General features: G+C 44.4%; 1 protein-coding gene across 1 annotated transcript in view; it reads right to left on the bottom strand.

Moving 5' to 3' along the window:
- The window catches only part of LOC146817828 (uncharacterized), a 146500-nt gene extending 134416 nt beyond the window's left edge, over window positions 1-12084 (bottom strand). The window contains exon 1 of the mRNA XM_085609247.1: window positions 11735-12084. Within this exon, the coding sequence (XP_085465373.1) occupies window positions 11735-12055 (321 nt within the window). The 5' untranslated portion in view covers window positions 12056-12084. The remainder of the gene's footprint in view (window positions 1-11734) is intronic.
- Window positions 12085-27991: the final 15907 nt, after the last annotated feature.

The following is a 27991-nucleotide window of genomic DNA, read 5'->3' as shown; positions in this document are numbered from 1 at the left end:
TTGCACGGCCCAAGACTGTTAGGGGGAGATGGACCCAAGATCCCATTAACTTCCGGCATTCTTTAGCAACAATAGAAAAATTCATAGAGGCGATCTTATTTATATCTTTAATAATTCTAAGACCTAGATACCTCAAGTTGTTGCTCATTTGCTCATTGAATCAAGAAAGGTCACTGTTCCATGCCATGATTTCAGTTTTGGCAGAGTTGACCTCATATCCTGAAATACTTCCAAATTCAAGAGCTAGTTTAATAATTGCAGGGAATGCCGTACTAATCTCCGATGTCATGATCAAGATGTCGTCAGCATATAACGACACCCTTTTTTCCCAATCCCTATTATTTAAAGGATTGGATATTGTTATCCTCTCTAATTTTTTGGCAAAAGGCTCAATAAACATATCAAAAAGGAGCGGATAAAGTGGGCATCCCTGTCGCGCTCCTCTTGTAATGGTAAAAGGGTCGGACAGACCTCCATTAACCAAAACGGATGCAAGGGGCTTATGGTACAGGAGCTCTACAGCTCTGCGAAAACCACCACCAAGGCCAAACCTCTCCAAGGCCTCCGACAGGTTCAACCAGTTGACCCTGTCGAAGGCCTTGGCGGCATCCAACGTCAAGATAGCTAGAGGTGAAGATGAACTTATGGCCATGTCTATAGCTCCTATAAGGTCATACGTCAGCTCATAGAGCTGGCAACCCCTAACAAAGCCTTTCTAGTTAAGATGAAATACGGAGGGGGCGACCTGACCCAGTCTCTTAGCCAGCAGTGATGCAAAGATTTTATAATCTGCATTAAATATTGAGATTGGGCGGTATGAGCCACAGTCAGTTGCGACTTTGTCTGGCTTAAGGATGAGAGTGATGGAGGCATTATTGCAAGAGGCGGGCGGTAAAACACCTTCCTGCAGGATTTGATTGAATAATACCGCAAGGAAAGGCGCAACCTCTACCACAAGATGTTTATATATCTCGGCGGGGAAGCCATCAGGCCCTGCCGCTTTACCACTCTTACAGCTTTGAATCGCCCCCATAACTTCATCTACAGTGATTGCACTTTCCAGAAAGGAGCTCTGCTCTAAAGATAGTGATGGTAACGTAATGCCATTTAGCCAATCTTTTATTTTCTCAGGGGAGATGTTTTTATCCTCTTGGTAGATGTTTTGAAAGAAATTTTTAAAGGCAGATCTTATCTCTAGGTCAGAAAATACCTTCCCAGCACTGGTTATGATGGAATTGATGTTGTTACGTGACCTGGCCATTCTAGATTTCCAGGCTAACAGTTTACCCGCCCCTTCTCCAAATTCAAAGTGAGCAAGTTTACTCGCCTCCCACCTCTGGAAAATACGCTGATTGAGCACCGAGGCCAATTCACCCCTTGGAGCAACGAGCTTCTCACGCAATATGTTGGAGTTGGGGCCATCACCGCGGGAGTCTAACTCATTCTGCAATAATGTCAAATTAGCCTCTATACTTGAGACTTCCTGAGTGCATTGCCTCCTACGATATACTGTCTTGCTCATTATAACCCCTCTCAGAAAACACTTAAAAGCGTCCCATACCATAGAGGAGCAGGCTGAACCAATGTTAGCTTGCAGAAATTCCTTTGTGTCTAGTCTCAGAGATATATCTGGTGACGAAAGAAAGGAACGATCCAAGGACCAAGACCTGGTCGAAGATTGGATCACATCCACAAGCTCGAGCAGAACAGCAGAGTGGTCTGACAAATGAGAGGGAAGATAAACGATATTTTTTACTGAATCACGGAGAGCTGTGTTAAAAAAAAAAAAAAAAAAAAAAAAAAAAAAAATCGATCCTGGAACTATGACTATATTTAAAATCTCGGAATGAATATCCAGGTTTCAAACCAGCTATTGCTCTCCAGATGTCAATATATCCATATTGATCCATACATTTAAGCAGGAACGCTCTAGACCTAGACATCCCCTGTTGTCGACTAGAGGGGGTTTTATCCAATAAGTGATCAAGCACGATGTTAAAATCCCCTGCTAGAATAACAGGCTCAGGGAAGTGCAGAAGTTCAGAAAATAATGCTTCCAAAGCAGAGGGGTCGTCTCTATTGGGCCCATAAAACCCGGCTATAGTGAAAGATGTACCTCCTATGATCACTGAGACAATTGCCCATCTACCTGCGGGATCAGTTTTCTGCGAGATTAATCTAGCATTGCTCGCCTTTTTAAAAAGAATAGAAACTCCCCTAGTGTTTGAAGATTGGGACGTACAAACTAACTGATCTATCCATCTGTTTTTGTTTGCGATCTCAAGCATCACCGTTTTAGCTAAATGTGTCTCCTGGAGTATGATGATCTGCGCATCCATATCACGTAGATATTGAAGAATCCTATTTGCTCTGGGTTTGGTGCACAGACCATTAACATTCCAGGAAAAAATCCGTAGGTTAGCCATTCCTTCTCAATATATACTGATGGATAGGAAAATAGGGTGACCTATGGCCCTTATAACCACATATATGGTTTGTCCTTACTTTAAAGAAAGAAAAAAAAAAAGGATTATCAGCCTGGCAGAAAATGAGGAAAGTTTTATAGTGAATTTTTGCCCACCCCGCCCCCCAAACCTAGAGAGCCCCACCCCCCACCCCTGAGGAACCCCTGTGTAGTCTAGCCGGATCAGTCCGGATAGTGGTACCCTTGCCCCTGTCTGAGCCTCGGCTAAGCGCCACTGCTAGATGGAAGAGTCAAGATTGAAATGTTCACGGACTGCTGAGAGCTAGAACCCCCGCTATGGGGAGAAAGGGAATGTGAAAGAAAAAGGAAAACATTACTTAAAAAGAATCTTCTATGCCCTACATAATAAGGCAAATAATTAAATAAAAAAAAAAAAAGAAAAATACTGGGACTAAACCCAGACACCCTAAGAGAGTAAAGTCCATCCTTTTTTTTTTTCCCTTTTCTTTCTCTTTTCTTTTTTTTCTTCCTTCCCCCTTTTTTCCTTTTTTTTCCCTTTCCTCCTGTCTTATCCAATTTCTTCCTTTTTTGCCTCACCCCTTTTTTTTTCTCTCCTACCCCCCTTCATTATTGATCTCCACTATTCTTCCCCTTTTTCTCTCTTCCCTTTGTAACTTATTCCTACTTTATTAACTTTATTGACTTTAGAGATGTTATGGGTATGCCCTTCACACCTTCCCCAGGAAGAAGGCAAATGGAGATCTGGGGGGATAAAGTGGGTCATGCAAAAGAAGAGAGGCCACCCAAACAGGCGATTCAAACTATCAGACTGAGCCCCCCGCTGCCCCCCCCATGACCCTAAGTAAATCATCAGCTGCTTCTACTGAACGGATGTTATGCATCTTATTATTTAACATTATCTTCAGGGCTGCTGGAAAGTTCATCTGCACAGTCTCCCCTAATTACCTAAAAGCCTCCATTCTCCTGCCCAGCTCCCATTGTATGTCTAGCGTAACCCTAGACAGATCAGATCTTACTTGGTAGGTGAAGCCAGAACCTGTAAGTGATTTTTGTTTAAGAGCCAGATTCAGGATAGATTCCTTTAAAGCATAGGTGTAGAAATTCACTAGAATTTTACGGGGCTTAATCCTCTGAGTTGCGTCTGAATGGATCTCTATGGATCCGTTGGATCTCTGTGGCGAGGAGCTCTTCAGAATGATCAAAGTTGAGAGACTTCTTTAGAGTTGGATGATATACGACTTAATATCCTGCCCTTCATTGCCTTCCGGCACATTCAGGATGCGGATATTATTTCGCCTCGCGTTGTTTTCCAACACCTCCATCCTGTCTATTAGGGCTGAGTCCACATTTTTCAACTTGTCAATCTCCTCCTTTACGCGGTCCATCTCTACAGACAACCCTGCGACTGACTCTTCCAGTACACCAGTTCTAGTAAGGAGGCCATCTATCTTTTTGTCTAAGGTCTCACAGTATGAACGGATCTCTTTCTGAATGATCGTTGATTCTTCAAACCCTCTTTTAATGTCGGCAGATAGATTTGAGAACATCAACAATAATGAGGGGACTGAGAGATCAGGAGGTGTACTTGCAGTAGGAATAGAAGAAGAGGAAGCCTGGAGGGCATTGGAAACCAAAGGAAGAGAAGCCTGAAGATCATTTTGCTGCTCATCATTAGGTATTAAGATCAAGTGCCCCTCTGACATCTGGCACCCAGAATCTTCACACTCTTCATGGCGTATTTCCAAGTTAGAAACGTCTGCATCCTCAACAGCCGGATTAATGAGGGCAGGAAGGATTAATCGCTGATCCCTGGATAGTGCATTATGACTGGTACTTAAGGTGGGAACTGCCAACGCTGGAAGAAGAGGGTGTGGTGCCTCAGGTAAGCTGGTAGCTGTAGAGTTAACCTGGGTTAACTCAGACAGTCATTGAGGTATCTGGGGGGGTAGATACTGTGGAGAGGCTATTCTGGGCCAAATGTAAGACCTGGGGTATAACTTTAAAGTAAGTGCGCAATGAGGGCGTGATCTTAGAACCAAAGTCTAAAACAGGCCTACCGGTTTTCCTGGACTTCTTGGTACGTTTAGCCTTAACCACAGTGGAGAGGTAGGAAGATAGGAAGAATTTCTAATGGGCGATGTTGTATCTAATTGAGAAGATGCTTTAGGTATAAACTCATGGCTAGCTCTTGTTAAGGCTTGAGTGGTAGCATGGATGGGTACTACGGCCTCCAATGTTTGTGGTGAGGAGGCTACGCATCCATTCCTGTCCTTATCTTTAACTTGTCTTCCCCCCTTACTACGCGTTGGACTGCCTCTCTTAATGTTGCTAAAATCTCTTGACCCACTCCGCCCCCTCCGCCCCCTGCTAATTGTGGATGTAGGTTGTCTAGGTAGTCTAGGGCACTGAGGTGGGGGCTGTCTGGGCTGAGGGCGAGGGTGAAGGTGAAGGCTAGAATTGCTAGGAATACTTCCTTCTAGGGTGGTTTCTAAGATGAATTCTGTGGTTACCACACCACTGTGGGCTCCCCACTCACTTATTTGGGAGGGAACAAAACAGGATGATGCGCTATTGGGAGCTGAAAAATATCCGTAGCCTCGTGCTCCCCCCTTGCCAGCACCCACTTCCTCCCTTGCCTGATCGTAGGTACTGTGGATATTTTAAACGTGGCTCGTGGGGCTTTTCCTGCTTTCCCAGCTTTCCCGGTAATTGCACTCACTTTTGTAGCATTTGGTGGTTCTCTCCGTCGGGTAAGACTGTTGGCAAAGAGATCCCTCTTTAGATATCGCGCCCGCCTCCCGCGGCGAAGCTCCAGGGCGGCCAAATGCCACAGGTTCAATACCTGTGGCAGAGCCGCGCCGACCGGCCGTGAGGTGAAATAAGGCTCCAGCGCGGCTGAAATGCCTTTCTCTAGGCACATTAAACACATGCAACGTGGGATGGGGCGGGCCAGCGAACACAGCAAAACCTCAATGCACCAGTCTAAGAAAATACAGAAAGAACGAGATCAGGCTCGTAAAACGGCAGCGTAGACCCCAGAGATCGCCGGTGAAAAGGTTCACACGCTCAGCATTTCCGAATCATTGCTGGGGGCGTGGCGCTCTAGTGAGAGCTTAGAACTCGGAGCAGAGTACCGCAACAGCTAGCCTGCTGACGCCATGTTCCTCCCTCCTGAATAGAATCACCCAAAGACTTAAGTTATTACAGTAGGAATTATTGTAACAATTTGTGTTTTAATTATAAGACCCAATATACAGTTTGTATCCCCTCCTTACTATCCCCGTTTCTCTCCCTCCTTTCACCTCTCCTTTTTCCCACTCTTATATGAATTACGCTATAATTATGTACTGTGTTTTTATCTACTATACTAGGTTTATCTTTTCATCAAATAAAGTTTCTTTTAAAACTTAAAAACAGAGGACTAAATCCATCTTCATAAAATGCAGTTCAAGAATCACCTCCATCAGCTCCTGGAACATAAGGGCGGAATGAACGTCTTTTGAACTATCTGGAGAAATAACTTTTTTTTAAATTTTTTTTTTTTTAGTCAATGGTAGAACTAAAATATATCCAGCAAAGATAGGGGGCTCCATACCCTACCGCAGCTCCACAACCTAAAAGTGTGTCAAAGCTTTTGAGCTGTATCACAAACGAGCACTGGATTTGCAAGTCTGATCAGACTGGTGTTTGAATTAGTAGAAGAGCTGGAGCATCCGTATTCTGCTAATTTAGCCTGTAGTAAAGGGTTGGATTCGACTGGAAGTGTAAAGGAATGTTCTGCTTTTGGCTGGAAACGTAGCACTTTTGTTGAGATCTCCAAAAGAAACCTAACAAAAGCCTATAACAAACAATGCCACAAAACAATGAACTGTAAAAACAGACTGCGCCAAAAATTACAACATCGCAATAAGGCAGCATAAAAAAGTAACCCAAAACACCACAACAGATCACAACCACAAACTTGTTCCACATTCACACAAATCTACTTTCATAATACAGTGGTTAAAGACTAGTGACTTGTGTATGTTTAATGCTATGACTTCCCAGTCTGTGACCGAAAGCACTGAATATGCAAGTCATTACTTTAAACTTGTATTACACACAGTATAAGATAGACTGCTACAAAATGCACAAAAAAGGTTTAAGATAAAGTGCTTTCAAAATATAGATTTTCGTGATACCCAGACTGCATGGAGTGCAATTGTTTTTTTGTTTATTTTTTAGAACTGTCCACTTTGCAGCTCAGCTGGTAACTCCAGTGCATTATCACTCAAAAAGAATAAATGTGCGTCAAAAGGTGGCTTCAAATGATACCATCAATTAAGGTCAATTCTGGCTCCAAGCACCCTTTACATTTGCAGTTGCGCACATTTACATTTATTTCAGGAAGCAGGAACCCTGACTGGAATGCTTGTTTAGCTCTATGCCTTGCCTCAGACTTCTGCTAAAGCATTTCATCTCTCAGAATTAACCATCCTAGGACGGTGTCTTTCTACAAAAAAACAGTAGGGGAACGGTTTTTAGGTCTCACCTACACAGCGCTCATCCGCTGCTTAGGAGGACCTTTAGCCGTCGTTCTGCTCTTTTCCGAAGCACATATTCGTGTTTGTGGCGGCATCGACCTTGCGGGAGCACTCAGGGGAGTGCCACGAGTATGTGCTTCAAAAAGAGCATACTGCGTGCGCACCACACCCGGGCTCACCCCCTGCTCCCCCCCTCTTGTGCGCGCTCCCAGGACAGTACTGACGCAAGCACGAGTGCTTCAAAACAACTGCTCTGGGCCGCGGAGGTTTGTTCTGTTTGTTTTTTCTGACCTCTAAAGTAGTCTGTCAGGAGGAGGTGATGGCTTCGCTTGTTTCAAATGGCAACCAGTAAAACACCAACCAAGAGTAATAGTGTAGGTAACTTACAGTGTCTGTCTTGAGGTTTGCGAAGTTATAATGGTAGAGAGTTATTTTCCTGAGCTCAGATGTTACGTTAGCTCCGTTTTTTGTTTTAATAGAAAAAAAAAAATTTCCATTTGTCTTTTCCTTCGATAGCGCAATTCTGCGTGAAAAATCAGTCCCAAAACCTAGTATCTTGGTACTTGATGTGGCTTATATATCTTCCAGGCCACTCTAGTTAGGTTATTTTTGCATCTCCCGTCAGCTGATTTGGTTTTGATAATTTTTGTGCATTCTTTGCGTCTGCTGCTCACACATCGAACTTCATCTAGATTCCTGGAAAACAATTTGAATATTTTCGTTCTTTTTACATCAAATAAAAAAATTAACTTAAAAATTGTACAGTGCTATTTTTTCGTCCTATCAGTGCTTGTTGCAGTGCATCAAGATAGAAAGGTATCGGATTTCAACAACATCACCTATGAGTTTTAATATAGCACATCTCCTGTGATTGCCATGTAGTTTTTTCTGTGCACTTTGGCTGTCCTCGGGTGATTGTCTCTGAGCTAGTCGACCGCAGCTAAACTGCCGGTTATCCTTCACTCATTATGAGATGGCTGTTGCCATTGACTTCCAACTTCTGCAGCATTTGCATCGGAAATTTAGTTTTCGCTGCAAGCTCTGCAGCGGGTTTTTCAACTGCTGTTCACTAGCATGCAGGGTAGGTTCCTCCTAGCTGAAGCGTTCGGATTCTTTGAAGTGAAGAGGAAGGTACATGATGGGTGCGTGAAATGAGGAGATCTCGGTCTCTGGAGGCTGAGCAGCTATCCAGTTAGATCAAAAAAGAAAGATGCCTTAGACAGCTGACAATTGGGCTTTCGCCTGGGACGGGACCGAAACTGTGCTGTTGCCTGCAGTGGAAGCCTTTAGGCAAATTGTGGATGACAGAAGTGAGCAGCGTTGGTACTACTTGGCAAGTTGACAGCATTTGATATTGTTGCCAATCTCACTTAGGTGGTGCATCAAGGGGTTATGACCTTGATACAACCCCTAAGTGAGATTGGCTATTTAACTACTGCTTCACTGTATGCCAATCAGTCTCCAACCTTTTTTCATCCATTGCAACAGAACAGTGTGGAGTTATCTATTATCACCTATCATGACAACCAGCACCCCTGCTTATCTTGCAAACAAGCTCTCGGCACACCTGCAGCCAGGACACCATCAGACTGCAGACTATGAAGGTAAGAACAAACAAGCATTGGCATAGCCAATAGGTCTCGCCTTTGGGACCTTATAAGTATTTGGTTATGCAGCACAATAGCCTTGGTGCAACATCAACTGTTGCATGGCTAAACACTTATATGGTCCCAAAGGCGAGACCTTTTGGCTATGCCAATGCTTGTTCTTAAATTAGGAAAGTGTGGGCACATTGTGCGCCTCAGATCTCGCCCACCTAGACCACTGGGTTCAGTCAATGTTTTGTGATCCGACCCTTTAGGTTTTGTTCTAGGGTTTTAGGAGGGTGGGCAGAATGCCCTACCCTCCCGGAAACCTTGAGGCAGGTGGTAGGGTCCAGGAGCGAGGGGCAGCCCGACTGGTCCCGGGGTCTTAGGGAAGTGCTTAGAAGCATTGTTTAGGTATAGGTCACTTAGGTTTCGTTGCCATTTGTGGTACACCCCAGCTGTTAGGGACAGTTTAACATTTTTTGTTAATGGTTTCGATTAGTGGCTCATTTGCTGTACAGTGGATTTTTTACACAGTTTAGAAATTTGGTATTAGCCATGGCTTAACCAGAGTGTGTGCCAGGCTCTGCAGGTATTAAAGGAGGCAGGCTGGTTGGACCTGCTAGCAGAGGGGGCCCTGCAGGCAGCGGGTGGCCCACATGTAGAGAGACAAAGCAGAGATCCGCGGAAGGTGTGGTGCTCGCTGAAATTAAAGATGGAGTTTTGGGGACAGCTAGACATTGAGTGGTTTCTTCAGAGTACGACGCCCAAGCGGTTAGCCCCATCGGCCTATAAAATTAGTGGCTGGCCTACAAGCCCGTGCGAGGGCATCCCACCCAGGTAGTTTGGATGGGGCAGGTCGGGGACAAGAGGGGAGCGGGCATGCCTTGGTAGCAATTGGAGACATTGTTTGTGGGAGCATTGCTAATATCGGCTTGATTGCTCCAAGTGCGGTGGAGCACATGCTTACTCAGTGTGGTCCCCAGAGGGGCACATTCAGTCAGCAAGGTGGCATGGAAGGTCAACAACAAAATGTTTTGGTGAAGGGCAGCCTCCTGGTTTTGCACCCGGGAGACTTTTTTTAGTGCAGTTAAAAGGGCTGGTGAAGAACATAAGGAAGATTTGATGCAAATAAAAGTGTTTTGGTATGGTACCACTGTTGCTCTGTCAGTTAATGCTGAGAGGAGTTTGGTGGGGCAAAGAAACCTGGGCTATTGACAGGGAACAAAGGAAAGGGAATAGAAAACTGCGGAAGTTTTGCGAAGCGGAGGAATTGATATTTATGGAACATTCTGATATCAAATACGAGTTACTGGAGGTTTTTTTTTTATGACGACAGGGTACATCTGTCCATCTATGGGGGGGGGGGGGGGGCTGTATTTGATGCAGGTACGAAGTGTTTTGGTGGAGATGCTGCATTTGCCGGTTGGCAAAGTACACATTTTTTATGTGGGGGAAGGGAGGGGCGGGGGGTGGGTCTGGTGTCAGTTTGGTACACAAGTTCAAGAGTTATTGCAAAAAACATTGATCATGTTTAGACCCAGTTGAAGTTTAGGGGGGCAGAGTTTATTAATGGAATGAGTGGCAACAGTGCTGTATGCACGAGGTTTGGATGCAGGGAGTTGGAGTCAGGAGAGCTGGAACTGGATTGTGTTTGGTTGGGAAGAGTTGCTTAGGGGAGGGGAAGAGGATTTGGAAAGTTATAAAAATGTATAGGGAGGCCAGATTGAGTTACTATGTAAAGGGTAGAGTCGAGGTAGGTATAAAGCGTGTGCACCCGTTTTATTAAAGCAGCCTTTTCCACACTATCACGCAGTCAGTTGTTCTTGGATAAGTCATCCCTCCCCAGGCTGACATGTTTAGCTTTGCTGTGCACAGTCATTCATTCACTGAGCTGACTAGAAGCTTCCCTTTGAAGAGAACCAATTGATGGAAAGAGGACGAGCCTTTTCCCGGGGGGAACCCAGGGAAGAGAACCATCGGGCTTGAATGAATAGCAGCCGGTGAGCAAGACTTCAGAGCTTTGCGCAGGCCTGAAACTGATCCGCACCAAAGAAGGGAAGCTGCTTAATTAGATGTCTACACCAGTTGTAGTTTGCCTGGTGCTAGCGAATGCATGCAGCACACAAACAACTTTCTAGCTCTCCAAGATCCTGACTGGAAAGTCCCACAGGTATTTGCACGAAACACACTCGAGCAAGACTGATCGCCAAAACTCTCCCACGCCTGGCATGGTTATCCACCACAGTAGACTCCTGCATCACTGTCCTTGCCTCTCTCTCTCAGGGCCTTCCTTTCCTCACAAGCCATCCCTTCTGCAACCCACTCGCCCCTCGACACCCACAACTTCACAGATCCACCAAGACGCACATCGGGCCCACCACAGATCCCAGATGTCCCTCGCAGCTGCCCCATCCACTCAAGCCGCTAACCCGCCATTAACAGAAGCTAACCTCACCTTCATCCATGCAGGCGGCACAAAGCGTGGCTGCACAGACCCCCATCCACATGCCCTTGACAGGCAATATCACCACTTCCTGTGACATCAAAACAAAAAATCAAGTTTCTTATCTATAATTTAAGATCAGTGATGTAATTGATCAGCGCGTTTGCACAGCGCCGCGCACACCGCCACCTGCGTGGTTTCTTTGAGGAATGCGTGCATCTTTAGCGCGGACCATCTAACCAATGCAGCATTCTAAACCATTACTTTTCAGCTGTTTCCGAAAATATTGGCGATCGTTTATCATGCAAGACTGCGAGTGGACCCGCCCTGTAACCAGTCCTGGACCTTTAGGCAATGGCCAATATCAAGGCGTACACATAACCGGAAACGAAAACTACACGCCCCACAATGCAATGTAATGGGGGAAAATAACACATGGCCCTTAAAAACGAATATCGTTCCTCATAAACACTTGCCAGGTATACATCGCTGCGCTAGCCCTTAAGGAAGCGCGGTTTGATACAATAGCCCGTTCCCTAGTGAACTAAGCGGACATGCAGCTGCCGTTATAAAACTATTAACGCATTCGCTAACTTATAACAAAAAATGGAGAGCCCGATATTACACGTCTCCGCACCTGCTTTTTAGAACTGCCGGTGCTGAGTACCGGCAGAACCCAGCCCACTTAAACCCGTCTACAGCAGTTAACACCATACTCTCGTGCGGGACTAACCATGCAGTGCTTGCGCCAGAGGGAGGCGGTGGAGCAGACGCGCCACAGCGCGGTGCACGTGCAGCCGGCCCGCAGCAGGGAGAAGGGGTCCAGCATCCGCAGCACCAGCAGCAGCACCTCATCACTGAGGAGTAACAGGCACGCCGGGGAGGGCGCGGGGCAGCAGCCTTTGAGGGTCTCCTCCCTCCCCTCTGAGCACTGACAGGCCCGCTGGTCCGAGCCCTGCTCCACAGCGGCGGCGGGGTCTGCGAGCCCCACATCCTGGTCGTGCTTCTCCTCCTGCTGCTGGGTGCCGCGTCTCTCCACCTCACTTTGATTCATCCCCACTGAGCAGTAAAACAGTCTAGTTACTCGCCCACGCCGCCTTCTTATCAGGTGTCAGAGCGTACCACGGGAAAGGTCGCGTGGGGAGGGGCCAGACCAAGAAGTTAAAATGAAGGTTAGTAAACCACCCTTTCCATGAAACAGACACCGTATTTGAGCTTCTGTTTTTGTTTCAGGGAGAGTCATTTTAGAGGAGCTAGTTCGAAACTTAGTACAATAAACTAACAAAGACAAACTTGCTTTGAATTAATTAATGCTTTTTCATGCCAAAATCACTGTTTGATATAAATCGTATTCCATGATTACATTTGTGAATCGCTGATTGTGTATTCATCAGGTGTGTGTATGTCGCTTATTTTTCTCAACATGGTATGCCTTTTTCCATTTTCCTTTTAAGAACGTATTTCTCCAAATCCTGTCCGTAGAACAAGACCCAGTGCCGGAGCTCTCAATTATACAATTTGCGTGGATTAGTAGTTCTTTCAGTCAGTCCATGTGTTATTTTTTTTGTTGCATTTTGGGTCCTGTAGTCCTGCTTATCACATTATAAACGCATGACTACGAATTCTAGAATGCAAAGAAAAAGTATTGAATAGATGAGTTATTTATGTATGAACTTGTGGCGATTGTCAACTGTGCAGACGGCCATCTCATCAGGTGCCTGTGAGTACGATATTTACATGGCGTTCTTGAATTTTGGCAGTCATGCTGTTCTACATTTGAAAGAATTGGGACCATAAGCTTTGTTACAATAATGCTTCTCCGTCTGCTCTTCATCCTCCAATGAATAATGCTATGGGTCGGCTTCAATTATGGAACATATTGCAGAGAGATTAGATATATGTTAAGTGAAGGGTGAGGATCCTGTCTAAATATGTTCTTGAGTATGCTTGGTGTGGTCCTTTCAATCTGTCCTCCCATAATTGAAATGCTGCGGTAGCTTCAAATGGTGCAAAGGGCATACCATGAAAGTGATATAGTCCCAGTGTTAAGGAAAAGGTAGTCTTTCCTCTGCCATCATTGACAACAGGTATCTGTCAATATCTTTTTGCAAAAATGAGTTGTGAGACGGAGTATGCTTATCCTAAGCACACCATTAGGTCATGCACACAGAAAATAAAATATGCACCAAACCAAACGGCATTCCATTTTCGGAAATCAATACAAAAACTAATTGGCCCATTTGGATTGGATGTCAACATTAGAGGTAGGCTGACCAGATGCCCTGGACAGTCCCGATTTTCAGAGGACTGTCCTGGTGTCCCGATACTTTTCTTAATTTCAAGTAAATGTCCCAGTTTTTGGGACAAAGGTCATGTTATTCTGCAAAGCTGAATTGAAAGTTGTACACTCCATTCACAGGCGCCTCTAAAGTCTGAAATGTTTTAGATAATCTATCTATTTCTGTCAGGAAGCACAGGAGGGGGACGGATGCATACTCAGAGCAGAGGGGAGACTGACTGGGTAGGAGTACCAGTACCAGTAGGTATTTATAGTTAGGATCCTGTTTCTATAGAAAAAGCGTTTTTTGACTTGCCTATATCTTTGGCGTCGTTTGATGAATCTTCACAAAATGTACCCAAAATAAGTGTCATAGTGTGTCTTGATGGGCAAGGAACGTTTCGGGGTGATCCACCAAGCAGGAGCCGAGAAAAAGGTTGGGGGGTAAAAAAAAGTGTGTTTCCCATAGAAGTTTTAGACACGACTGCAGCCCGAACCGCTAGATGCAATTACACCAAATTTGGCAGGATGGTAGTTTTTGGTTCGCAGATCACGCTTTCAGTTATGTGGTGTGAAACTGTTCAGTAGTTGTTGAGAAATTTAAGGAAATGAAAATTTGTTTATCTGGGATCGTGGCTAATTTGTGAATAATAAAGAGCTTGTGCAGGGAAAAGTAGAGCTCTGATTGGCTGCCAACACTTCAATCAGGAAGTGTTGGTAGCCATTTTGGGACTCTGCTTCAGCCAAGTTCCACAAAAAAGGTTAAAAAAAAGAAAAGGGGGAAGGGTAGGAATACCCTGACCCCCAAGCCTTGGTCTTGGGGTCCCAGAGGGACCACGACAGGGCAAAAAATAATATAAAAAAATAATTTGCTGCAAATTCAATGCAATTTTTTTTAAAACCAGCGCCACCACCTCCCCGGGGCTAGATTTTTTTTTATGAGAAAGAAAAGGCAAAATAAAGGTCAGCAACGAGCAGGAAGGGGCAAAATAGAGATCAGAAATGAGCAGAAAGAGGCAAAATAGAGGTCAGAAATGAGAAGAAAAGGCAAAATAAAGGTCAGCAACAAGCAGAAAGTTACAAAATAGATGTCAGAAATGAGCAGAAAGAGGCCAAAAAGAGGCCGGAAATGTGCGGAAAAAGACAAAATAAAGGTCAGAAATGAGGAAAAAGAGGCAAAATAAAGGTCAGCAACGAGCAAAAGGAGGCAAAATAAAGGTCAACAACGAGCGGAAGGAGGCCAAATAAAGGTCAGAGATGAGCAGAAAAAGGCAGAGAAAGAGCAGCACCCACTCGGGCACTTATGCACCCACTAATAGAACAACTCAGACACTCTCACACACACACACACAGACCCAGTCAGACTTTCATGTATCCACTTGAGAATCATTCATACTCTCTCTCACCCACTCACAGATCTACTTAGAGACTCATGCCCAACTCACAGTCCCACTCAGCGACTCACACACCCCCTCACAGACCCACTCAGACACTCATGCAGTCACTCACAGTCTGATTGACACACTCATGGAGGCACTCACAAACCCACTCAGACACTCTCACACTAAATCACAGACCCACTCATGCACCCACTCAGACACCCACACACACTCAGTGAGACACTCACACACTTACTCACACACCCACTGAGACACTTATGCACTCACTCACACACTCACTCTCAAAGGTTACCAGTTACAGTTGGGAAATAGTATTTAAAAAACCATAGATATTCACTGAAAAAAACAAAGGTTAGAGTGACCTTATAATTAGGAAATAGAATTTAAAAAAACCCTTAGAAATTCACTGAAAAAAACAAAGGTTACAGGGACATTACAGTTAGGAAATATAATTTACAAAAAGCTTAGAAATTCACTGAAAAAACAATGGTTACAGGGACATTATAATTAGGCTCATAATTCAATCGAACAAAACTAGTGAAATTCAACAGTTCTAGTTACCAGAGCTAATTATAACTTATGCCCCTGCAATGCACTGCTTATGACCTCACATATTATATCACTCATGACATGGTCAGTGGCATTACTGATGACATCTCAAATTATATCATTGATGATATATTCCACAGAATGACTCACACTCCCAGTCACACCCAATATAACGTCTCATGCACCCACTCCCACACAACCCCTCACATACCCATACCTGTAATCACAACCAATCACTCATCCATAGAGCCATTCACACATCCACTCACTCAAACTGACCACTCACACACCCACTAACTTACCCATATAGTCACTCATGCACCCACTCACTCACCAATACAGCCACTCACACATCCAGTCATACAGACACTTACACACCCAATAATACACCCTTAAAGCCAATCACACATTCACACAATCACCCATACAGGAATTCACACACCCACACACTCACCAATACAGATACTCACACTTCCACTCGGTCACCAATATAGCTACTCACACACCCACTCACTTACCCATACAGCCACTCACTCACCCATGCAACCACTCACACACCCACAGAACCGCTTAAATACCCATTCATTTATCCATACAACCACTCACACACCCACTCACTCACCCATACAGCCACTTACACAGACATTCACTCTCCAATAAAGCCACACACACACACTCACAATTATCTATACACACACTCAAAGAGCTACTCACCCACCCATACAGCCATTCACAAACCCACTCCCTCACCCATGCAGCCACTCTCACAGCTATGCAGCCACTCACACAGCCACTAACTTACCTGTACAGCCGCTCACACATCCGCTAGCTCACCCATACAGCCATTCAATGACCCATACAGCTACGCACATACCCTCTAACACATCCATACAGCCACTCACACCCACTCACTTACCTATACACACACTCAAAGAGCTACTCACTGACCCATACAGCTACCCACATACCCAGTAACACATCCATACAGCCACTCACACACCCATTCAGCCACTCAGACACCCACTCACACAATGATACAGTCACAGAGCCACTCAGATAAGATATGTTAGAAAAAGTATGCCTAATTACTAGTATAGAAAGAATAGAAATGTAACTTATGCTGTAGCTTAGTATGTATCATTAAGACTCCGAAACGTTTACGAAACCCTCACAAGATGATGTCATCACTGATGCCCTTTGAGATGTCATGAGTGATGTCACTGACCATGTCATGAGTGATGTAATATGTGAGGTCATAAGCAGTGCATTGCGGGGTGTAATTTATACTTAGCTCAGTAACTATAACTGCTGAATTTCATAAGGATGGTACAAGAGCTCTGGAACCTTTCTTAGGCACTAGATCAATTCATCAGTACCAACACAATAAGATGCTAGTAAATATGACCACCTTTTGCCTAGAAAACAACTTTTTTATGTTCCAGAACATGATATTCCAGCAAATTAGAGCTGTCGCAATCGGGGCCAGCTTCTCCCCCAGCTAAGCCTGTTTACACATCGGATGGTGGGAGGAACTGGTCCTCAAAGCAGACTACAAGGAGGTACTTGACAGGCATGTTGTTAAATGGCTAAGGTATATTGATGACTTATTTGTAATTTGGTGGGGCACAAAAGAAAGTGCCATGAATTTCATAGCACAAATTAATGTCAACAATATCAATTTACGCTTTACAGCTAACCTGAGCCATAATTCAATTTGCTTCTTGGATGTAGAGGTATACATATTGAGTAAGAAAATTGAAACCAAACTACACCGAAAACGAATTGCGGGAAACTCCGTATTACATGCTAGTAGTTTTCCACCCTAAACACCTCATACACAGCATTCCATTTGGAGAAATGCTTAGAAGAATATGTAGCAGTGTCATAGATCTAGAGGAGCACAAAGGGAGAGCAAACTCAGATTCCTGGCAAGGTGTTACTCAGAAAGTACCATCAACGCAGCCATAATTAAAACTCAAGCTTTATGTAGAATAGACCTGCTATTTAAAACAACAGGCAGTGAGATAGTACCACTACACAACAATCAAAAAACACAGGCAAAGGAAAGTACATGACTAATTCTGACTTTCAACAAACAGAAAAACAGAATATGTAATATAATCATGAAGAATTGGCCAATTGTCCTGAGTGATCCTGTGATAGGGGATATACTACCTAAAAGACCAGCCATCACCTTTAGAAAGTAACGTCTATGAGTGACGTTCTAGTCAGTAGCAGCCCGAGACAAAAACAAAATCAAATTGGCTGACACAAAGGAAAGGTTTTATTAAATATACCGCATGCCGTGCATGCAGATTTGGTATCAATAAAACAGACTACACTACACCATTTGGAGATCAGCCCATCCACATCCAAAAACTCCTAACATGTCATACTGACCATGCGGTATATGTGTTGGAGTGCTCATGAGGGCTACGGTATGTAGGTAGTACAAAACTACAGGTTCACAAGAGGGTTCTCCAACACATCAGAGCTATCGCCAACTCTGATCCAACGTACCCAGTGGCACGTCATTTTAAAGAAATGCATGAGAATAAGTTAGAGCATCTCAAGTACTATGTACTAGATTCAGTTTTACACTCAAGATGTGGAGGCAATCGGGAGGCAATGCTAAGAAACGCTTTACATCTTAGAGCTCGGCACCAAAAGCCCACATGGGCTGAATGCCAGTGAGGATTTCTACACTTGTCTATAACATCACTAAGAGGTTGAGACAAGAGTACAATGCTCCTCACTGTAATATCCCTTAATAGAAGGTTCAACATGTCCATTTGTATATAAAAATGTGTGTACACACACACAATCCCTGCTTCTACCTATATTTTAATTTTATTATAAATGTAACATTTTATTATTGGGTAGGCACATAGGGAGGTGTTTTTAAGCACGTAGCACTTTATAACACACTTTATATTGAAAGCATACAGCAACTTAGACCCACTTGGGCAATATTATGACATACTGGCCATGAGCAACAGAGAATGAAGAAGGGCTAGATGGTGGCTGGTTGCAAATTGATTAAGGGTAAATTAAAAAGGTGGCACACACACAGACAAATTGATTAAGGGTAAATTAAAAAGGTGGCACACACACAGACATGACCAAGGAGAATGGTCTCAACAGCGTGTTACAGACTGCGCCTAATGTTATTCTTGAATGTTTTAAACCAGTTACTTATTTATTTATTTATTTATGTATTTATACATTCATATTTATGTATTTATAAAACAGTGAATACATATTTATCAATTGTTAAATTGACTTATGTAGTATTCTCCTATTACTATCTATCTCTTATGTTAACTTGCTACTAGGTGCTCAGCCTGTGTGAGTGTTCCGAGTGGAATGTTTGGTGTGTGAGCTATGTGTGGAATGCTTGGGTGACTGGAGCAGAATGAAAGTTGGATGGATGGGGCTGAGCAGCTAGCAGGCTGCTCCCGGTGGGACTGTTGATGGATACTTAGGACTGCTTACAGAGATCTTCTTATCTACTGTTCAGTAAAGCTACGTTGACTTCATCACACCAGCGTTGTCCTGATTACTACACTTATTTTTGGCGACGAGTTGGAGACGTCCCCACGCTCAACAGTCTTTGAGCATAGGACTAGCACAGTGCTGTCCTTGCCAAGCTGTGAAATGACAAAGAGCGAAACACTGTGTCAGGGGTTGCTTTTACTCATTTCAGGTTGGCTTGGTTGGTATTATACCAATTCAAAGCTGTAATACTGTGCCTGGAGTGGTAAATGGCTTTTGTCATTTCACAGCTCGGCAAGGACAGCACTGTGGTAGTCCTATGCTTAAAGACTTTGCTGTAGAAATGGCAAAAGACTTTGTCCATTTCTATCTCTGTGTGGATAGCACTGTGCTAATCCTATGCTTAAAGACTTTGATAGAAAAGCAGACATTTGAGGTGAGCAGATCTAGAGGGTTGCTGGTGTTGAGGGGGCTCTATACAAGAGCTGCTTTCCATCTAAACTTGAGAACTACCCAGAGTTCTCTGCTTCATTTTTGCATAATTTATTCGTCACTCTATGCCTGAAAGGTTATTTTTATGATATATACAGTTCCACATTTCGTCCAAAAACGAACCACACTCCCATCGGATCAAAATAACTGTGCAACAAACCAGTGTCAGCATGTACCTTCACTTTAATATTAAAGTGAAGACACACAACTGTAAGCCGTGGAGGCAAGGGGGACCTGCTAGAGGCCCCCAAAGCCGGCCTTTCTGACATGAAAAGGCTGTGTGATACCGACATCGTCATCCCAATGGCGGAAACGCCCTCCTAAAGGGATTACGTTGTGGCTCCGACTCCCGTCGGAAGCCAGCCGGAATGACCGGCTGATTTGACTTCGGAATGCCTACATTGTAATTAGTTGGTCTAAAGTCAAACCAGGGATGTTGGTCGGAAAGTCTCTGACCTGCGGTCAGAGGCTTTCCGACCAACGTTATAATAGGGCCCAAAAATGTAAAATAATTCAGGGCTCAACAATCAAAATGTTAAGACTTTCTTTAAACAATAATATATTTTTTTCTTTTTTAGTCAATAATCAAAAGCTAAAACTAATTAACAGTTCTCTTTTTGGTTTTTCTTTAGAAAATGTGGACTCTGGACTTTATCTTTTTTCACCTGGATACTTTAAAAAAGGCAAAAATAATCATTTCATGCTGAGTTCAAAACCTTAGATTTGAAAATTTAAGACTATCAGAATTGAAAAAATTCATAGTGGTTCTTCTTCAAACATTAACTGGCAACAGTCTGTTGGATTGTAGTCTTCCACATCTGACTCTTCTTCTTCAGACAGAGATGCAAGAGCCGCCCATTCAGGTGAAGCATACTTTTGTTCAGGATTCTCTTTCTTGTTAGTTTCTTGGCAACAGACAACTCATTATCATTGCTCTCTGTATGAATTTCACTTATTTCTAGTTCTGTTCTTTCATTTTCTCAATCTCTCTTTTTGCAAGTTCTGTTTACTGCCTTAGGCCACTCCTTGATGTACATTTAAATTCTTGTATCTTCACTGTGACTACCGCTGAATCTTCTTTACTCACAGTCAAACTTGTGCTTTGACTAGCATCAGCCACTCAGCTCACTGTGAACAACTTTATCTCCTTGGGGTTCTTGGAACCTGTGTTTTAAGCTAAATCTTTTCATGAACTGGATCAAAGGCTATTTCTTGCATCTGCTTGTGACTTTGCAACAATTCTTCACTCTGATTCTCAAACTGAAACTGGCTACTGGCACCTTCACCAAGATCTTCACTTTCACCCACTCCACTAGTTTCAGGATTCACTTCTCCAACTTCTTCTCCAACTTCTCCCCTCTCTGGATCCATGCTGTCAACTTGAGCTTGACTCTGTGAATCAGTGGTAGTTTTTACCATTACTTCATCTGCCGTCTTCACTTTTCTCATGTGAGCTGAGTAGATCCACTGCAGGATTCCGGCGCTCTTTATAGCAGTGTTAGTCAGAAGCACAACTTGATGTAGCTCTTGCCACCTGGGCTCAAGGCAGGTTTTCCAGACATGCTTCTTAACCAGTACCTAGTCCCCTGATTGCAGTGGATGGCACTGAGTTTCATTTGTTAGTGCTGTTGGCAAATTTGTCGTACGGCTTATACGTTCCCAAATAAACTGTGCATTTGTTGTACAACATAAACATGAGAACTGTGCAAGACTCACTCCACGCGCACTATACTGATATGTTGGCCTTAGTCCTGCTAGCTCACAGTGAACCATCTGCACCCCTAACATCGCAACTTAACAAATGGATTGTACAACCCCTGAACATGATGACCCTGACTCCACAAGGAAATCGTGGTAACAGATCTAGAACCCTTTCGCTTAGTTACTTATGCATATCAAACGAGATACACAAGAAATGCACAGTAAAGCTTTCAGAACTCTACAAGTCTTACCTCTTATACTCGTGGAGCTATCTGGCAGGGACGACGTGAACAACCTCCACCGTCCCCCTCCTTACCCAATCAAAGGTGAATATACTGACCAAGGCAAGGATGGGACCAGGGGAAGGAGTCTAATGGTGTTGGAAAGGGACGTCGTCTGTGAAGACCTGGTGAGGAGTCTCACTAGACTGAGGGCACTCTCCTAGGTATTGCCAGCTAGATGAGAGAACAACCAATTGGTTAGTGCGTCTGCCAACCCTTCTTCCCTGGTCATACACATACAGCAACACACCAGTACTAGGGGTGTTGTTTTAAGGTTTGTATAGTCACCTGGAAATGAAGGCTTGCGCTCCCATAGGCAGGCAAGGCACGCTCCAGTTCCTGTAGCACCAGAAGAGTGTGACACCAGCACTCCCAATGTCATGGCAAGGAGAGTGAAACGACTGTCACGCTCACCTGCGTGGTAGTAGGGCAGAAATAAAAAGAAAACAAGGGGCACTCCTACGCGGTGATGAAAACAAAGAAAACCGCGACCATGCTTTTCCAGAGCGTGTCACGAGGAGAAAGGAACAAGGCGCTCCTGCACCGTGACAAAGAGCAGGGAAACTGCAATCACGCTTCCCTGTGCGGGTCACGAGAGGCAGTGTAACAAGGTGCTCCTGCGGCGTGGCAAAAGTAAGGAAACCGCGACCACGCTTCCCTCTGCGTGTTGCTAGAGGCAGTGTAATCAGGCACTCCTGCGCCGTGGCACAAAGCAAGGAAACCGTGACAAACGCTTCTCTGTGCGTGTCACGAGAGGCAGACCAACAAGGCGCTCCGGCGCTGCAAAGAATAAGGAGACCGTGACCACGCTTTCCCTGAGCGTGTCGCGAGTCTGCACACAGCAATGCACTCCAGCTGGGATTGCTGGCAAAGAAGACGCTTCAACGCGTCTGCAAAGGATAGTGAAGGCTGCTAGAGGCAGGCATCCGGCATGGATCAGTACTAGAAACACCGATGGATTAGAGCACTGCGGGTTTATGCGGTCTCACCCGGTAGTGCTTCCCACCTGACCTGGTGCACTTCCTTGTCGGAGTGCTAGACCGCTGACCTGTCCTGCAGTGTTTGCACATAATATGGACCGGAACTCACCACACATACTGCTAATCCCCCCCGGGGCAGAACCATGACAAAAGCATTTCAATATTTATTGAAACATTGTGATTCTTGAGTAAAATACTTGCACTGCAATAATCAATAGAAGGAAACAGAACATTGTGATTAGCATTACGAGAATGGTGAGGAAGATAAACAGTTCAACCATTTTGCACTTCCTAAACTATCATTTCTAGGGTGAGTGAATCTGCCAAATCCCTGTAGGGTGCTATAACTCCCCGTTACCTGTGGGTAAATGTCATCAGGCTGCCTGTGTTGGTGGAGAGCTGGGCAGCATCCCTCGCATGAGGTAAACTGGAATCAACTGGGATGGAATTCCGGCATGCAGGTGACCTCTCAGTACCAGCGAAATGCTCCTCTGTCTTAACAAAGGACTGCTGTTGTGTATATATAATAAACATCATCCATGTTGTCGTGCTGAAGCTCCAGTCACAACAATCTCGGGTCTTGGCTTAATGGCAGCAAGGCCTAGCCTAGTAACATCAAATACCAAAAATATGCCAATGCTGCACTTTTATTGAACATTGCCTTTCACAAAGTGTATTGACTCAAACAATATCACTGGTGACTACTTTTTCAGTCAGATTTAATCAAAACATTTACTCAAATTACATAAAATCTTTTCGTACAAAATACATTCCACAAACCTAAAAGCACATCTCATAGTAATGTCCACATTGTCTTTTGAACATATATTTTCTTTTTTACATTTGAGACACCTCCTAACGTGTTGAATCAATACTGACATACAAATCCCTTACTCACTATTCACTCATACCCATTCAATCCCACTCATGTCAATTTGGCACATTGAACAAACCCAAATAATATTAAATACATATACACAAAAAAGACCATCAACATAAACAGTATTAGTGATTTTTTAAGAACATTAGACTCTGTTTTTTATTTTTACTAATAGATTGGCCTCAGAAAATAAGGTCTACGCGTTTCGAGTCCCTTTTCTTGCTGGGACTCTCGTCAGGACCGATATACACTGAAAGAAACAAACAAAACTTTGTTTACCCAATGACCTGACCAAAGTTGCCTCGAACCTCTAAAAGTGCTTTTACCGCTTACCTGCAACTTAATGCTGTAATAAACATTCCAAAGGTGTTAAACGTCCAACTTCTACCTACAAGCATACAATTAAGAACCAGTCTTATTTCCACAAAAATTGTGTCTCAAGATCCTAATTCATATTATCAAACTCTTACACCAAGATAACAATCGGACGGTCTTACTTGAGGTGTCGGCTGGTGATGGGGACACAAGTCGTTCGTTGCACGGAAATTCTGTCAAATTAATGAGCGTTCATATTAGCATGGTTAAGTTCACCAATGTGAGCTTGTGGTGATATTAATTATTGTTGAGTACCTTTTGATGAATCTAGGTCGGTGGACCGGAATGGTTCAGATGTTGTAAATTCAACTTGCCTCGTCAGTCTATGGAACGAAGAAAACAATCAAGAGTGGAGAATTCTTTTAAGTAATTTCCTCAAAAGCAGCGTGCTGTGTCACCCTACAACCTGCTTATCAATAGTCTGTTACAGGGAGTCTCTCGTCTTACCTTTGAGGAAAAATCGTCCAGCATGTCCGTGGCGGGCTTGCAATCAACTGCTATAATTCTTTCCGATACCGCAAACCTTTTCCGGCCTTTACTTAACGCGTATCAGACGCGACTCCACAATGCTTCTGGGAATTGAAGTTCGTTGTGGGTTTCTTGTAGTATGTTTCCGCTTTCAAAAGCGCAATTGGCTTGACTAAAACACTTTAATTATTTAACAGTATATTATTTAAACAGGCTGGAAAATGATGTTAATCCATACTCTGTCTCGCGAGTTAGCCGGCTGTTGCCAGCAGTTGCTCGAACCTATAAATGACGTTTCATGCGTCCGGAGCCTCCCTAATCAGCGCTTGTGGAATCTATTGTTCTGACTAAATGGTCGAAATGTTATTCAAAAGGCCATCCGGTGCTGGCTTTACCATACATGCTGTCTCAGATTATAATTCACGAGTGGAATGGATCCCAATTCATGTGCGTGTCGCGCTAGCTATTGGTGACATGATACACCTTAGGCCTCATTTTTTTCTTTTCTCAAGTTTTTCTTTTCATTCCCACCACTATTAAATGAACACACCAGCGTGCGATCACAATGCTTATAATTTTCTGAATGAACCTGTATTGTGTCTTTATATTGAATTGGTGGTACTTAAAGGTTGTATATTTCTGATAGTTCATTTAAACCGTATACTGATGTATTGAATTTGATAATGAGCATTGCTTCACGTTTCAATAATTTCAAGTCCAGATCCCCTCCTCTGGCGTCTTGTTCTACTTTCGAAATAATGGTCCATCTTAGATCTTTTTCGGTGGGGTTGTTTGAAGACCAATGATTGACCAATGGTGCATACTGGACGTTCTTTCTAATTCTTGATTTATGTTGTTGAATTCTATGCCTGATTTCCTGATTTGTCTTTCCAATGTATAGCTTATTGCACGGGCACAAAATGCCATACGCTACATACTTGGATTTACAGTTTGAAAACGTATCATGTTTCCAGTAGATTCCATTATACGAAAAGAGATCTCCTTCAACGGTTGACTCGCAGCAGACACATGTACCACATTTGTGGTGTCCTTGTATTGGCGGTAGATTGAGGAAACTTCTGATCGTCAGATTTTTAGTTTTCGGCATGGCAGCTCGCCATGCCGAAAACTGTAAATCAATCATTGGTCTTCAAACAGAGGGGCTACGGAGCGATGAGAGGCACTGGTGGAGGGTGGCAGTGAGGGAATCTGAGGAGGAGGTAGTTGGAGGGGCTGTGGAGCGATGAGGGGCACTGGTGGAGGGTGACTGCAGGGCTCGAGTCGGGGTACCAGGCGGGTGGACGGTGTCCCCTCACTTATTTTAACGGGAGCTCGATTACTGGAGCAAATGGAGCCACACATTTACTCTTTGGCCTCTCTGGGGCGAGATTGGAGCTCATTCAGAACGCTGCTCACGCGCTGGCTTCTCTGATGCAATGGCATCTAAGGGGTGAGCGAGGGGAGGCAATGAGTCTGATGGTGCAAGCCACTTTCGTGACATTACTTCCTGTTGTGACGTCAGCGTCCCCATACTTCTTTTTTTAGGACTTGTGCCCTGGGTGACAGTGAGGGAATCCGAGGAAGAGGTCATGGTGTGGAGGGGGAGCTAGGGTGAGATGAGGAGCACTGGTGGAGGGTGGTAGTGAGGGAGTCTGAGGAGGAGGTCATGAGGGGGAGAGGCTGCAGAGAGATAAGGGGCACTGGTGGATGGTGGCAGTGAGGGAGTCCAAGGAGGAGGTCATGAGGGGGAGGGGCTATGGGGAGATGAGGGGCACTTGTGGCGTGAGGCAGTGAGGGAATCTGAGGAGGAGGTCACTAGGGGGGCCATGGAGGGACGAGGGGCACTGTTGGAAGGTGGTAGTAAAGGTATTTACAGAGAAAGAGGTTATTAGTGTGGCGCCAAAAAAGACTTTCGCATCAGCGCTAAAGCCGGCCCTGTCATGGCCTTTCTGTTTTTGTTTATTTAATTAGCAGTCGGGTCATAAGGGCTACTGTGGAACATGCTTTAAAGTGCTGCTAATTATATTTACTGCTATATTCAATGTTTTAAGTTTTAAGGTGATTTTACTAATGTTTTTACCGGGAAAAAGCAAAGTGGAGCTCGATAGTGCCTGATATGGGGCTGGGGCCCAAGGACAGCTGTGAGAAAAGGTGCACTGGAGAGAGGAGTAGTGGATAATCAAGCCTGTAAGGGAGAGCGTTGCCGAGTCCGGGGTCAGCTGGAGGTAGTAATGAAGAGGGATCCTCCATGAAGGCTCAAACAGATGGAGCCTGAGTAGTATCACTTGCCTGATACTCCCACCTCAAAAAAATCCTCTTCCCATCAAAGGAACATTACATGGAAAAAGCACTTTTTGTGAGTGATAATATTTAGAAAGAGATTTGGAAAAGAGTGAGTTTTACTGGTCCTTATAAGGCTAAGAAGAGATAAAGGAGGGCTCTGAAGCAGGCCTGCCCAGACATATATGCGACAAATCGAGCCCGCAGTGGCCCACCCAAATGCACCCTTGGCCCACCCAAATAAAAATTCCTGGAGCCAGGCCTGATGTGTGGCAAAAATATTTGTGCATGTTTGTTATGTGGCATTGCTCTGTGGTGGTGACTGTTTTTAAGCTGCCTCATCTGGAGGCATCCGACTGGGCCTCAGTGGGTTTATCCTGCTGGCTACGATGCATGCTAGTATTTTACAATGAACATTTATGTGGGATGGGGATAGTGATATGTATGGTTAGGGTTGAATGGCCACACAGTGTTAAAGATCCTCAACCCTTTACGTTCAAAGAATGGGTGAGCACAGCTCTAAACGGTTTGAAGCTGAAAGGCTCTCCACAGAGAAGAGGCATGGGGCTTCAAAAAGCATTCCATAAGCGATCAATGACTGGGTGTATAATAATGTTAACAGACAAATCTTGTGGTTCCAGCATCTGAGCAGTACTTCCAAAATTAAGACCCATTACACACATTAAAATCCCACTCCACATTGAGGAAGAATGTAACAGCTTGGACCCAGGGGCTTAGTTGATCCTCGACCATTTACATTCAAACAATGGATGTCTGGAGCTGACAGCATGGCACTCCACAGAGCAGCCCTGCCCTGGCACTGCCTCCCAGCCCGTGTCTCTCTCGGCAGTGGCTCCCTTCCTGTGTCCTGGGTAGACTTGGGGGTAAGTTACAGGCTCAGCCCACAGGAGAGGCGGCTCTCAGCTTCCCACCATTGGCTGCACTTCCAGCCCATTAGGAAAATGAAGACCCCTCTCCGGTTGCCCGAGCGGCTAATGCCGTTTTCTGGAAACCCTCCTCATTCTCTTTATCACTCCCTGGCCTCTCTCCCTCACACTGGCCCTCCTCATTCTCTTCCTGTCTCGCCTGTTGGTCGCCCCCCTAAGTATGTGCATCTACAGTCCCTCTACCAATTTGCCTGCCTCTACTCCTTCATTACCTCCCGCTGCTCTCTGACACAAGCCTGACCATGTAATTGCACGTTCTTTTTTCTTCCTGCATCGCGTCCTCTTCCATGAGGTTCCCTCCCTGTCCGGAGTGTGTCTTGCTGTGCATTGCCCTCCCAGGTTCTTTTGTGTCCTCCGTCCCCAGACGTGAACCAACCCCTGCCATAGAGACCCTGGCTCTGGCTGCCACCACTGTGGAGTGCTGCTGGAGGCTGAGTGAGGTAAGAGCTAAACGTTTTCAGAGGGGATATTTAGTGAGTGGCAGAGTGGCAGCATAGCTGCCAAGGTTTCAGATGTGTGACATTTTCTCATAACTTCAGTGTAATTATGATTGACATTTCAACGATTATGAGCATAGCTCCCAAGGTTTCAAATTGCTATGTGTGACATTTTCATAATTCAATTGTAGTTGTGAGTGACATTTCAACGACTATGAGTGACACTTCTTTGCGAGCAAAACTCAAGCAATGAAGACGAGGGAAACATATATATATATATATATATATATATATATATATATATCAGTAATTACACCCATTTGAGCAATGAGAAACTCTAAGAAGACTAAAACTGGTACAAATGTCTGCGGCGGCGGACTCATAATTGCAATAAAATTATGAAAATATCACACCCAGCAATCTGAAA

This window comes from Triturus cristatus, chromosome 6 (genome assembly GCF_964204655.1).
Source record: "Triturus cristatus chromosome 6, aTriCri1.1, whole genome shotgun sequence".
Lineage (NCBI taxonomy): Eukaryota > Metazoa > Chordata > Amphibia > Caudata > Salamandridae > Triturus > Triturus cristatus.
Note: the sequence above shows the minus strand (reverse complement) of the source record. Positions and strands in the feature narration are given on the sequence as shown.